The following is a 14,710-nucleotide window of genomic DNA, read 5'->3' as shown; positions in this document are numbered from 1 at the left end:
ATGTTCCAGGTGCTATATGTGTCTTCTTGAGATGCATCTTCCATCAATACATATTCTGTAATCTTGAAATATGTTTCAGAATTGTTAGGCTCAATCGCGTCCATTCCAATTTTCATTTTATTTATTCCATAGCTTGTTATCTCACTTCATATTCAATCCTATCCCACACCCTTCCGTCTGTTTATTCCTATGCATAATTCCAGCGGATTTTGCACACCAATAAAGCTGATATATCCGGCAACCTGCGACATCATTATTTTGTCATCATTGTGTCACCCATAAATCGTTCCAAACATGACATAAACAAACGTCCTGTTCATCGGCATAATGTTACCACTATAATTATACATGTTCATTGTATATCATATAATACATGTACCTTTATATTTACATGTGGCAATAACGCAAATCAGTTGAATTGCTGTTTGCAGCTTTATTTGGGTTGTGTGTTTTAGTTATGATAAATTTAAAAACACATTTTTAGCGCGAGAAAATGCACTTCAAGATCGATTTCATACTGCTGAAGCGGTTGCTTGTGTCTCGGGAAATGACATCTCATCCCCGTGGGATGTAATGTTTATTTTGTTCTCTGGAATTCAGGAGTGTGCCATGTCGAATGCCAGAAAAGCATGTTATTATTGCTGGGTCACGTTATTGTTACGTTACTGCGAATATATGGCGTCTAGTACTTGTACTATTACTCAGAAATGTTAGCGTGTAATATGGGCACTCTGTGATTTGATGCGTGCATTCATCTCGGTAGATACGGTGAAACTCTCTCCGGTGTATAGATAGGACCACTATGGTAGAGGGACGGTGTTACGTTCTTCATTCAAAATGAATTAACACACATGCACACAGGCAGACAGGATGAAACCTGATTGATATCTAGTCCAAATATAAGTTAGTCTGATAAACAAAATAATAAGATTATACGTGTTCAACGTTAAGAATTTGAATGAAATCGGATGACAAATAAGAAATGTTATGAAATTTTCAAGTTTTGATAATTTCTCCAAAACAGTTCTTGTACAGTAGGTATGAATATGCAATTGAGTGAACTAACCATGTTTTACCCTCACAATTTTCCATTGAACGTGTACCAAAAAAAAAAAAAAAAAGTCAATGTTTCTGTCATTGAAGTCTGAAACATGACGTTACTCATGGTTGAATAGCTTCAAAGTAGTGATCAGTTAGAGGTATGAGGATTTGAGCCTCGGGCATAATTGCGTTTGAATGAAAAACTACAAATTTCAAAATGTTATGTACAAAATATATGATAGGTTGTAAGAGCATGACATGGTCACTTTTCCATTTGCATATTTATATTGATTGTTGATGAACTGCCCCCACCCCCCCCCCCAAAAAAAAAGCGAAACTTCTAAATGTCATAACCTCCTTATTTTTCATCCGATTTCGATCAAATCTACACCGTTGAACTCGAAATATTTTGCTCTTTCTTATCAGACTAAATGATACTTGGACTGGATTTCCCCTTTAATACTTCAACGATATTTCATTTGTACCTTCCTCGGATCGTTACAGTTACCTTTATTGTAATCTAATTTATGTAAGTGGCATTTTCATTTTCATATCCTTCAGAGATACCTTTCAAGGTTCAAAAAATTTGGAGATATTATTCAGACACCGTAATAAAATTACCACTATCAAAACGTTTCAAGATGTTATTACAACGACCCTTTTTCCATCCCTTTCCTTCATTGTTTGTTCCTTCTGTATAGAGAAGTGTGGGATTTCTGCGGTCTTTTCTCAAGTGTACATCCCAGTTTGCACTTTCAGAAAGTTTTGATGAATGTACTTCTAAATGAACTCATTTTCGTTACGTGTATGTCCTTTTCTTTCACGCAATTGAATAAACATCACGAATTGACTCCATTTTTTTTCTGTTTATTCAAAAGAATCATTATGATCCAATGTACGCCTTTATACGTGCTCGTCGCAACGCTTTAAAAAATATTGTACAGTGTATTCTTTCTTTCATGTAAACATTTCAACTATCTAATCACAAAGCAGCTTATGTAAACATTGTTTTCTCAAGTTCATTATATGATAATAATCTTGTTTTTGTTTGTTTAGAATTGTTTAAGAGAAATTTGTCCTGCAGATTTAGGCCACCTGATTTCCTTAGGATGTTTACAAAGAAATGGGTTTACGTAGTTAGTACTTATGAATGTTTTCTTAAAGATAAGTTGTCTCCAATATTGCATTTAGGTTGGCTAATTATTACGCTGTGAAATATTTCAATTATTATGAATGGAATATGTACAAAACAGCTTGATCAGTTTAAGAAAAAAAGAAAGTATTGTTTGTGTAAACTGTAAAAATGAGAAATTACTGATTTTCAAGTTTTTGAACACATCTGTAAAGACTCTGAACGAGTTGATTAGACCGAGGATCTTCACCCAGAAGGTATGGAAGCATGGTGCTACTGAGGTAGGCGAATCCAACTTGATGCCCCGGGTCTGCACAACCGTGTTGTCCGCCAGCTCCTGGGTGCCCAAACATTGTCACTCCGTCCTACAAAAAGAAGAATAAATCAGGCTAGTCTATAAGAGAAATCAGTAAAACTCATTATAGGTATTACAATCGCAGGTATTAATCCGATCCTGGATGTACGTTTAGAAATAATTAGGAAATAATAGTTCTTACACGTATACATTATGTTCATTAAATTGCGATAGCTATACATACAGTCTTTGTAACCAGAATGTTATTGTGTACACCATGGAGAACAAAGAGGCTACCCAAGGTGTTTGCCAATACCTCTCGTAATCAGGTTCCAGATTCAGTTGATATTCCTATATCCATGGACATAATAAACACTAAACTTCTTTTAAAAAACACTCATTTGTGATACCCGCACCTCCAAAGCACAATGTTTTAGCTTTATTCCCTGTATATCAATCGAACGTGATTACAGAGAATGTAACGAGTACCAAGTAATACAAAAACATAATTATGACATTCTATTAAGACCTTCTGAATACATGTGTTTTGTAATTCTTATCCCATTTCTCTATCTTATCAAATACCAGCGCTGAGGGCCTTGATACTGTATGCACAATGGCCATCGGAGACAGTTGTCCACCTGAAGGCTAACCTACATTATTAAAGCTGAAGTATGTCCCAACTTTGACGAACCAATGTGCGGAAAAGCGTAGAAAATAATGTAAATGATATCATCGAAACAAATAAGGCGTATATATTACTAAATGGTCGACAAAATTTAGTCACTCTAGGGGACATTACGTTCAAGCACGAAACTAGTAATAAGTAGCATAAGTCATTTGCTATACAATACGAACTGATTGACCACTCACAACAAACTTATCAATTTTGATCATCCCGCGACTGAAGGAAAGAGGAATGCCGAGAGTTCTGTCGACAGAAGGAGGCTCAAAATTCAGAAAATCGTCGATTCTCTCCTTTGACAGCAGAGTTCTGTTAGTAACTGGGTCTATGCCACCAGATGAAATTATTCCATACAGCTGAAAAACAAAACGTCATGACATTGACATAATTATACACATCACTGTGTGTTTAGATTCAACACGTTCAAAGCTTGAAATGGAGCAGATATGAGATTCATATACATTGTATAATTGAATCACTCGATCAAATTAATATCCACCTACTATTAGTCTGAGTTTTACCTTGCGAGTGCAAGTAGAGAAGCTTAAGGTACACAATATTAGGTAAGTCGTAGTGGAAGCATCAAACTTGATGGATAGGTGGTGTTAATGAGACATAAAGGTTGATTATGATTTTACATTTCCTGACATGATGGCGCCTTCAGTGCTAAGGGGGCAATATGAAGAGTTTGTTTGCACAAACCGAAAAGTCCATATTTGCCAAATGGAGATATTTGCGATTAAAGGTCAAGAAAAATAAAAAGAATTGTAAGAAAATTTTGGCTTCTTTTGACCATAAATTCAAAAATGTTAATTTATGTGACCACGATTGTAATGACCAATATATCATTTAAAAGGTATTATTTTGTACTTTATGACAGAGACCGGACTTCAAAATCTTCAAAAATGGACTTATCGGTTTTTGCGAACAAACCCTTGATATTATATCTGCTTTTGATAGAACTTGCTCTCTCTATTCGCTCGTTCTATTTTTCTTTTATTCGCTTTGGAGAATGTTTGTCAAATACCGCAGGCATGACAGGGATTAGTATCGGACCCGGGCAACCCTGAATGAATATTATGCGTTCTTTCCCCTTGTAATCAAACATTCCATCAAGACTAGTGATCATTTTGGCAGGGAATTTCGTGTATCGAAAGCCAGCTGGCCAAATCACGACAAATCGCAAATAACACCATGCAAGCTGAAGATAACGATCGCAGATTTGGAATACATCCTGAAGGCTTCACTTAACGAATCTCTTATAGGCATTATGTGTTTTTTGACCACCATCTAATATCTGATCATTATCATAATCAACAGGAGGATATGATTATCATTCCCCTCATCATTTTCATGTCAACATTATAGTGATAATTATTACAGTTATTAGTCGCCATCGTTACCTTTGCAAGACCAGCCGCAGACCCGATCCCATTTACTGACGGCAACTCGATGGCTCTGTAGGCGGGATCGTTAAAGACTCCCAACTGTCCAAAACAACACAAACATTTATTATGAAATCAGGTGGCAATGATGTCAATAAGAGTGTGTGTGGGTATCGTAATGCACACTTTGTGGAATTATAGTTAGGCGCACCTCTCCAGAGTTGGTATTACATGCAAATTACTTTCTTTATACTTTTAAAGTTGACGGAAAGATTAGTTCTCATATCCTTGATAAAGTGCAAGGCTAACGTGAAACACTCTCTATCAGTATTAAGTCAACAGAACGGTACATGTTTCACTGAAATGAGAAAGACATCAATTGGTAGGTACACGTTGTATTCACATTGTACCCAACTGTTTTGAGTAATTGAGACCTTCGGTAGCACAATACCCTACTGCAAATGACACATTGTCCCACAGTGTGTTCAGAATGTTTTTCATATTGTCGGATGCGTGAAAACTCTCGAATTTAGTAGTGTGAAGATCATTTCACATTGTGGTCTCGTTTTTCACACTGTGTTCACATAGTAATGTTCTGTTTCACACTGTGACTTGATGATCCACAATGTGTTCGCAATGTTAAAACGCTCGAATTTAACAATATGAAGAGATTTCACACTGTGTCCACTCAGTGTTCTCACACTGTGTTTCACATAGTGTTTCACGTTGTGGGACACTGTGTTCTTTCCAGCAGGGCTATCCTGCACAAAAAAGAGAGATTGACGGAAGAACAAGCTGTAAAAATACGAAGTTTCCTCAGGAGAGATGGGGCTGCCTAATATAAGTTTGTGATAGTAAACCACTCCTAGCCTTTGGTGTAATTGTGACATGAATGCCCAATTCAGATTTATGAAATATATTTTTTTTTTTTCGTAACTTGCAATACGATCTGTCATCAAGTTTTTGAGAACAGAAGAATGGAGTGAGAAAACTAACAAAAAAGAGTGATGTCTTACCTAACGAGGGCAAAGAGGGCTTGTAAACAAATCGCAAATCTTTGACCTTCCCTACTGAAAAGAACACTGTCCCACAGTGTGCTCACAGTGTGCTCACATAGTCGACTATGTCAAAATGACACTCGAATCTAACAGAATGAAGATGACTTTACAGTGGTTTTTTTCAGAGTGTTCACATAGTTATGCTTTGTTTCACACTGTGAATTGATGACTCACATTGTGTTCAAACTGTTAATACACTCGAATTTAACTGTGAAAAGAGATTTCACACTATGTTCACACTGTGTTTCACACTGTGTATCTCACACTGTGGGCACTGTGTTCTTTCCATTAGGGTTTGCAATAATATAATATGTGAGTATGCTTGAATGTGTGTGTGTGTGCCTTCCGCAAATATATGCTTGCATTCTACATTCTTCCCACTCACATCTTCCATTTTGTTTGCATTACTCATCATATTTCCAATGGCGTTCGAGTTTATCATATGAAGTATAGTTTGTCTGCCATCCGGGGTCTGTATACTGTCCAGGAATTGTAAGAACATCGGGCGACGGTCGACGAGAAGACGGGCTACACGGTGGTTGCTTTCGAATGGAAGACCGATGTGGAAATCTATGCCTGCAAGAAAATCATAACTTCATTTTCGGATTTACGAACCTTCGAAATAACGAACCCTCGGAATAACACGAGAAAAATGTTAACGATCACCTCTAAGTATAGAAAATGTGTGTGTTTTTGTGTGTTGTGTTTGTGTGTGTGAATAACAAGCAATTTTACTGACTGAACGTGCTATAAATCGACATTACCGAAAGGCTCTGCTATCTCCTCCTTGAAAAATTGTCCCAGAGTTCGATGTTGAGGGTCAACTCGCCGCAAAAGCTCATTGGTTAGTGGTCCAAATGTGAAACCATGGTAACCATGGGTGTGGCCATCATACTCCCACTGTGGCCCTGTTCTTGCCATGAGTTCTCCCGCCTTGGCAACGTCTTGTAGCAAGTCCAGGCTCAAACCAGGTGGTGCGGATACGGCAAGCCCCGCCTGAAAGGTGAGTAAAATTACTTCAATCATGGGTCAATCACTAATTTCTTACATGCTATCTTTTTTTTTAATCATCCACGTAAGAATCGGTTAAATCATTAGAATGTGATAGCAAGATTAATGCGACCTACCTTTTACAATCTAAGGCCCTGTTTCATGAAGCTGTTCATAAAGTTGTGCATGACTTTACAAACGAGTGGAATATGAAGTGCCAATATTATTATGCGTACCCATTTTCCCCTTCCGCCTTAACAAAGTACGACTGTATAGGCCTGCAAGTATGTCAATACACCTACTTCTATACATTGCGGCAAAATCACATCAACTAAAAACCTGTGTTAACATGTAGGAATAATCATTCTCATCTGCAAATTTCAACATCAGCTACTGAAATCAACAATGATTAGGAAACACGCTTGACTTGCCATATTCTAGTCGTTCGTAAATTTGTGCGTAACTTTAAGAACAGCTTTATGAAAAGGGACCCAGTTGGCCTATTATTTTCAATTGCATAATCATTTAATTACATTTGTGTGTGTATGTGTGTTTCAAAAATATGATTGCGTAGTACCATCAAGCTTATATATTGTTCAGTAATGTTTACCCTTTTACATCGTATATTCTGCAGATAAAAACAGGAACTATAGGAAACTTGATTGTTTCCTAAAACTCCGGATTTAGACACTGCCCGGAGGGAGACGTGCCCACATACGCAGAATTCTTTCTTTCGCCCCTTTAATTTGTTCGGATTTTAGTTTGTTTGATTGCTTGGTTGCTTGCTTGTATTGGGAAACGGGATACTTATGCAAGACAATTTTCAGTTACATGCACTGAAAATGTTTTCTTCCATTTAGTGTAAAGATACATCTTTTGTCCGTCAAGGAACCTTAGTACAAGAAAAAGACCGCTGACCCCCTCTCCTACTTAAAGAAATATAGCACAAAATCAAAATACACTACAACATGCTACTCTATCCTCTGACACACGTGACGGGAGTTAAATGTTTCAGCAGGTTAGGAGTAAATGTTTCTGATCATAAGGGTACCATCAACATGGGTACGTGACATCGTATGTGGACACTAGATTTTGAATTTAAGACCATCCAAAAATTAGTGTTAGAAGAATAAGTCAAATTGTATAAGCACAATAACTGACGATGACGTTGTCATCACCTTACAATTATTGCCCATTGATCTTGCAAAAACAAACAAACAAATAAACAAACAAACAAACAAATGAAGAGTTTGTTTGCAAAAACCAATAAGTCCATTTTTGAAGATTTTGAAGTACGGTCTTTGTCATAAAGTAAAAAATAATGCCTTTTAAAGGGATAGTACAGCATTGGTGGAGATGAGAATCGGGCTTTTTTACTTTTTGTGAGATACCAAGAAAACACTTATGAAAGAACACAGAGCATACCACTTTAAGAGGAATTCAAAGTTTATTTGATGAAAATCGGGTTTGGAATGACTGAAACATCAAAAAACAAGTAAAACAAAGCGATCGTAATAAAATGTGGGTCCCACACCTTATAGAATCGCTCTGTTTTGGATATCTCAGCCATTTCAAAATCAATTTTCATCAAATAAACGTTAAATTCCTCATGGAATTACATGCTCTTTCATATTTCGTAAGAGGTTTCTCATTATCTCACCAAAAAATGTTAGAAACCTGAAATTGGGTCTCGACCAAAACTATACGATCCCTTTAAATGATATATTGGTCACTACATACAAAGGTATATTTTTGAAGTTATGGTCAAAAGAAGCAAAAATTTTCTTATTATTCTCTTTATTTTTCTTAACCTTTAATCGCAAATATATCCATTTGACAAATATGGACTTATCGGTTTTTGCAAACAAACTCTTCAAATAAACAAACAAACAAACAATCCAGACGAACCTAATTCTCCTGCCATAAAAGTTTAAAAGAAAGCGGTATTCCTGACTGAATACCATCAAAGATCAATCAAGTATAGTAGAATTTGAGACTGGGTCCTAATTACTGTACGTGTGAAAAAAAAAATTAATATTTCATGAATTTTGTTTATGAACCATAATATACAAGTTTGTGGTGATCTTGACAACATCAACCCACTAGTTTGCATATTCATAATTATGGACTGTTGGAGAAATTGTTTCAGAAAATTTATAGAACTTAATTACTTCATAACTTCTCTAATTTTCATTCGATTGTGATAAAATTCTCACTGTTTAGGCTTATACAATATTAATCCTTATACGACTAACTGTTAAGTGCTCAGAAATTTTTGTGACGTATTTTTTATCAGGCCCTTCAGGCATACAAAAAAAAAAAAAAGTTTAATGACCTTATGCTCCATCATGTCTTTGACGGTAACCTTCTCTTTGCCCTTCTGTGCGAATTCCGGCCAATAGAGGGCGACTGGTTTGTTGTAGTCCAGCAAACCTCGATCTACGAGCGTGGCGATGCACACTGACGCAACTCCTACATCGGGGGAAAGACAACAAGGGAAACGGGGATTTAAGAAACAACCTCTTTGACTACTATTGATAAAGAAGGGTCATATCCAGTGATTAAATGAAGGCAAAGTGATCAAATACCGCGCCTTTACGTGTAAACAAAACATAATATAAAAAATAAGAGGTCTATTTCTCTTTTTGTTTGCAGTAAAAACAACAAGAAAGAGTATAACGAGAACGATGAGAGTACTTAGTACATACAGCAATAGGTCATGGGGAGCACTCTTTGCTTCTCTCCTGAAATGTTCTGCAGTTTTTCTTGCTATATAGGTAAGAACACACATACACCCCCCCCCCAAAAAAAAAATAAATAAATAAATAATAATGATAATAAATAAGATTATTTGTATCGTTTGACGTCTGTTATGTTGGTAAATCTCAACGGAATATTTCCAACCAAGTTTCTTCCGATTTCCAAATCCTGTCAGAAAGTTTGATGACAGGTTTCCCATAATCATTATGCATGGGTATTGTACGGCCTGTAACGTGTACAATACGATTATTGTGATTCTAGGTTATTCAGGCATTAAAGGTATACAATAAAAAGACACACAAAGATACATAACCATATACAAAGTAAACATGAACAAAACAGAAAACAATCAAACTTGATTGTGGGAATCCCAGGAGAAGCAGTCCTTATAGTTCAATCTCTGAATTCCTTTAAGAATAAATTAAAATCATTTTTATTGAAACTTTACAACATCCAACAGAGTTAGTTTCCCTTTATCATCTCAGTCAAGTCATCATTCTTTTTTACATAAGTCCTCCTATTAAACTATGTCCCTGTCTGTGTTCTAAATATAACGATGTGTTTTTTTTTTTCTCCTGCATTCTTACCAACATAACTACGTATAAAAAATGTTTTGCATTACATTCAATCCAGCTTGTATTTTATCACTTATTTTACATTATGAAATCCAGATTGCTTGCGTCCACGATGGCACATGCTGTAGTTCCCTCTTTTTTCTCCCTTTTTTTCCTCTCCTTTTTTCCTCTTTTTTTCCTTTCCTTTTCTCTCTTTTTCCTCTTCCCAATCATTTTGATGTCAGTTGACATCGGTTCGTTTATCGTGTTTTACATTGATGTTTTGTGTATTTTACTGAGGGTCCCATATCGTACAAGCTTTGCTTCTTAGTGGGACCCTCCACTTCCATCCTCATCCTTAGTTGACTTGTATTATACGCTTTATGTATTTAACAAAGATGTAATCACATCTACTTTTCATTTTCATAATTTTCTTATGTACCTTCTCAAATTTTGTTCTGTATCACAAATATCCCGTGTATATGCAATGTACATAAATTTCTTTGTTCATTTTGATGGAGGTGAAAATAAAGTTGAATTGAATTGAATTGAATTGAATTGAATAGTAATGCTTAAATATCAATATACATGTAAAACAAACAAGCAAAAGAATCAATATGCATTTCAAGTTTGTACATTTTGGTTTGGTGGGACTGGGAAAGGGAAAAAACAGCATGCATTTATATATATATATATATATATATATATATATATATGAATGTATATATATATATATATATATATATATATATATATATATATTTATATATATATATATATGAAACAAGGTGAGTATGATTGGAAAGTTGGGAGTATTTAAGCGATAAATGTACTATAGACGTAGTGCTCGCAAGCAATGATTTTCATTCATGTGAGTATAAAGTATGAGTAGTATGACAATAGATTTGTCAATTTTCCTCGGAAGGAGCATGTTAAAGCATGGTAAACGAGACATTGAAAACAAGAAAATCAAATAAAAGAAGGTGTCAAAGCAGAGGGAATTGCCTCCTTAAACAGATTTTTAATGTGACATATTAAAAGATATTCGCGCCACTGAGAAATCGAGAGTTAAAACTGACTGATTTGCTTCACTGATATTCGCTCCGGAACAGCCGTCTTTTTCGAGCCCTAAAATATGACGTCACGAAATGAACAAAACCCTTAACGAGTGCAGCGGGACATCGAGGCCTCCATTCATACAGCACGCATTTCTTGGTGAGCGGATGCAATATCTGGCCTGTCTTTAGTCTCCTCTGCTTTCTCGGCTGAGACATTAGAACGTCCAATTTTTACCTTATATTGTGCGGAAAGACTTTGAGTTTGACATCGAGAGTGAATTGAGTGATGACCGTGACAATGACACTGATAGTGACAGTGGCAAAGTCTGGGTGGTAGAAGAAGTGAGGGAGAGGCGACGGATAATTAGTATGGAAGGCCGCTGCGGACACAACTCGTTTGAGGCATACATGGAAACGGGCACACTGCCTCTCCATACATATGCCCCAAACGAACCACGTCCGCAACGGTCCTCCTAAAACGGAGCCCACTGTGTGGATGGAGTGGTAGCACAGCGCACATTTCGTGACGTCATAATTTTGGTCACCAAAATTTCGCCGTCATATCGGGTTTAGGTGGTCTAAAAAGGGACTCAAAACACCATCTCTCCATCGTTCTGGAGACGTTCTTACCTTCTGAAAGTTAATTATCCATATTCCTAGAGACTTCAGCTTTCCAGAAATGTATAAATCACCTTGTTTTTGAATATCGTCCTTTTTTTCTCGTTCACCATACTTTAGAGGACAATCTTTTAAATCGCGATAAAATAGAACTATGCTTTACGTCTTCTGGAAGAGCATTCCATAGTTTGGGAAATTTTACTTGGAATGAGTTCAGGGCTAATGTTGTGCGTACCTTTGGTTGTCGCAGTGAATTTCTCTGACGGGTATGAATACAAATGAACAGAGCTATTAATACGAATAAATCATTCAACACAGTTGTCATTGGAAATAATCCAACATGAAGCATATACATGAAAATTAGAGAATTAAATGTATTGAATCAGTAATACACGAAGCTGAAGCTTATTGATTGAAAACTATACACCAATCATTTTTGCAGCCATTTCATATTTAAAAAAAAAAATGGAATTCACCTTTCGTTGATGAGAAGAAAATGGAGATGGTGTCTTGCCGCCATTTCTGCTTGCTCTCATAATCTGCGAATCCACCCCAAATGTCGACGACTTTCTTCCCCCGATGATAGGCAGCAAATGCCGCTCCTCCTGTACGGGGATCTCGACCACTCTCAAAATTTGCTCTGTGTCAAAGATAGAACAAGAGTTATTTCATTTGAAGATTATAAATATGAATTAAAAGATCAACTCCGAATATGATCCAGAACTAACTCTGTTCCTTATCCATTCACATATGATATCTGTGTTTCAGTTTTTGCTTAATTCCTTCTGCTGTTAACGATTTCTTCTTCTGTAATTACACACTGATCCCTTTTCCCTTATCTTGGGCATATCTTGTATATACTAAAGCCGATGCTAAGGAGGCATGTTGTGATATCATCTTTGTTCGAGTGTACCCGGAATCGGGTTGAAAAGTGTCGATTTAGCCCGTGTTCAGGGAACACCGTATCAGATTGCAACCATTTTTAGCTATTCAAAGCCATGTAATTGACCCTACTTCCAATATAGTGTCAGATCGAGATAGGTCTCAAAACATGCTGGTCCGTGAAAGAAGTAGACTGATATATTTTTAATGTATTTTTTTATTTCTTTCTATGACATGTTTAGGCCCTACAATATAACCGACACTATACATGCTAACTGTGACATGTAACCCACAATATTATTTTAAACCGATATCCACTCAGTTTTCGCTTATCTTTGCTTATAGAGAAATCAGTTTTCGTACTACCATATATCTTTACGAGGAGAATGGATACTGCTGACGTTGCTTCATCATGTAACAGAGAATCCGAACAAAATAACCTGTATTTGGTTTGCATTAACTGGTAGATATATGTTAACCCGCTCCCTACGCCTACGGGAACCTGGTGGCCTGTGTATTAAGTCTATGGGGGTTTAGAATGCAATATGGAACTGGTCACACTTATGATCTGAGTGAATAAGGCCTTTTTAAACAGGAAGCCATATGAATACACTTTTAACGACGACTCACCTGAATGCCTCTAGGACGTCTTCGAATCCAGGAGCTACATAACCCTCTGTGATGACAGGTGGTGGAGTCTGAAAGAATCTTGGCAGGAACACCACCAAGACGGCTGTCACGCCCATAAGGGCAGCATTCTTCATCAGCCCCATGATTGCAGTATTACTTGGCAGAGTGAGTTCACTCCAAGAAATGTGAGTCAGTATACGACCAAGAATGAATGAGAATGGAGTACCAGTCCCATGCCCTGTCTTATCGTTTGATTAAAGAACAGGTTGTTTGCACTGCAGCGGAATCGGCTTGATTGTTTTGCAAAAGGATTTATGCTAACTTATGCAAAGTATTTACCCGGAAGGGGGAGGTACGCATATAGCATCGACCTACCAGACTCTGTAATACCCGGGCCCTTTACGCACGTAAGTGCGATACACGAATGTTGTGCCTCGCGCTAGCTCATGAATGCTTCCTGTAATCATTGGTAATGCGTACAGGCGGCGATCGGAGACGGGGGGCGGGCGTAGATGGGAACGAGTCCCCCCCCCCCCCCCCCCTCCCCCCCCCCCTGAATTTTTCTAGGACTTTCTGCCCCTCCTCCATCCCCTCCCCCTTTGATCTTTTTAAAATTATATTCTTTTTATGGCATTTTTGATGGATTTTGTGTGATCATGGGAACATGTTCAAAATGGTGTAAAAGAATGAAAATTTTCCATAATATATTCCACCAGTGGTGTACAACAAATCGATCATTTTTTTTAATTCTGAAAATGCAAAAGCTTCCTGGCTTACATGGAAGGGAAGAAACATCGAAACATTCTATCCCTTACAGTCCCTCCCTCCACCTCGGGTTACGCCATTTCCTGACCCACTTTATCTGACACACTCTTTCTGACACACTTTTTTTGCCATTCACTTTGTACACGGGGCAGTTTTCATAAGACGGCCTCTGTTATTGGCTACTGTGCTAATGAATATTCAAGACTATGGTATGGCTTGGAAGATCACGTGCACGCGGCAGGTTAAGCAACGCTATACAGCGTAGTACTCGACTCGTAGTCTACGTACCAAAGAGATTTTTCTCCTCACTACGGAAAATCTCTTTGGTATGTACAAAATCCGCCGCTGTACAGTATCTGCCGTAACTTATCGCGGCAGATTTTAGCCCATGTCGGAACGATAACTGCCGATTGAAACGATAACCGCCGGCGGATACTGTTTTAGAGCAAAAAACTGCCGCTACACCGGTGGCTTGTGTGTGTTTACAACATGTGTGCATACGGAGGAAGCATGGGGTTGAAAAAACAGCACACGTGCAACGTGGTGAGGTAAAAAACAAATCGGACGTAAGAAGTCGTACATTCAAGAGCTAAACAGACAAATAGCGAAATCAAAGTCCACTGAAAAGGTCTTGACACTGTAATGTACTAGTATGTTCCAAATTCATGTCTGGCTTAGTTTCGAGAGAATTTTCTACACTTGTGAAGGTTTTCTTTGCAAGAGATCAGGAGTGAGATCGGTGAAGTAGCTAAATGTGTACTCTATGTGACTTTTGCATGCATGCGTGTACGTACGTGGCTGGGAGAGTGCGGCAAGAACGCTAGGAATGCACCACCAGCAGGTACGGTGGGCTGCAA

General features: G+C 37.5%; 1 protein-coding gene across 1 annotated transcript; it reads right to left on the bottom strand.

Annotated features, from left to right (window-relative positions):
* Positions 1-2,352: 2,352 nt before the first annotated feature.
* Positions 2,353-13,231, bottom strand: LOC140239180 (beta-lactamase domain-containing protein 2-like). The gene is made up of 8 exons (XM_072319062.1): positions 13,089-13,231; positions 12,053-12,216; positions 8,922-9,058; positions 6,361-6,592; positions 5,982-6,172; positions 4,557-4,640; positions 3,342-3,509; positions 2,353-2,538 (listed from the first exon to the last, which is right to left on the bottom strand). The coding sequence occupies exons 1-8, from the start codon at positions 13,229-13,231 to the stop codon at positions 2,353-2,355; spliced, it is 1,305 nt and encodes a 434-aa protein (XP_072175163.1).
* Positions 13,232-14,710: the final 1,479 nt, after the last annotated feature.

The sequence above is a fragment of the Diadema setosum genome, chromosome 15, assembly GCF_964275005.1.
Source record: "Diadema setosum chromosome 15, eeDiaSeto1, whole genome shotgun sequence".
Taxonomy (NCBI): Eukaryota; Metazoa; Echinodermata; class Echinoidea; order Diadematoida; family Diadematidae; genus Diadema; species Diadema setosum.
This window is presented reverse-complemented; position numbering and strand designations above follow the sequence as displayed.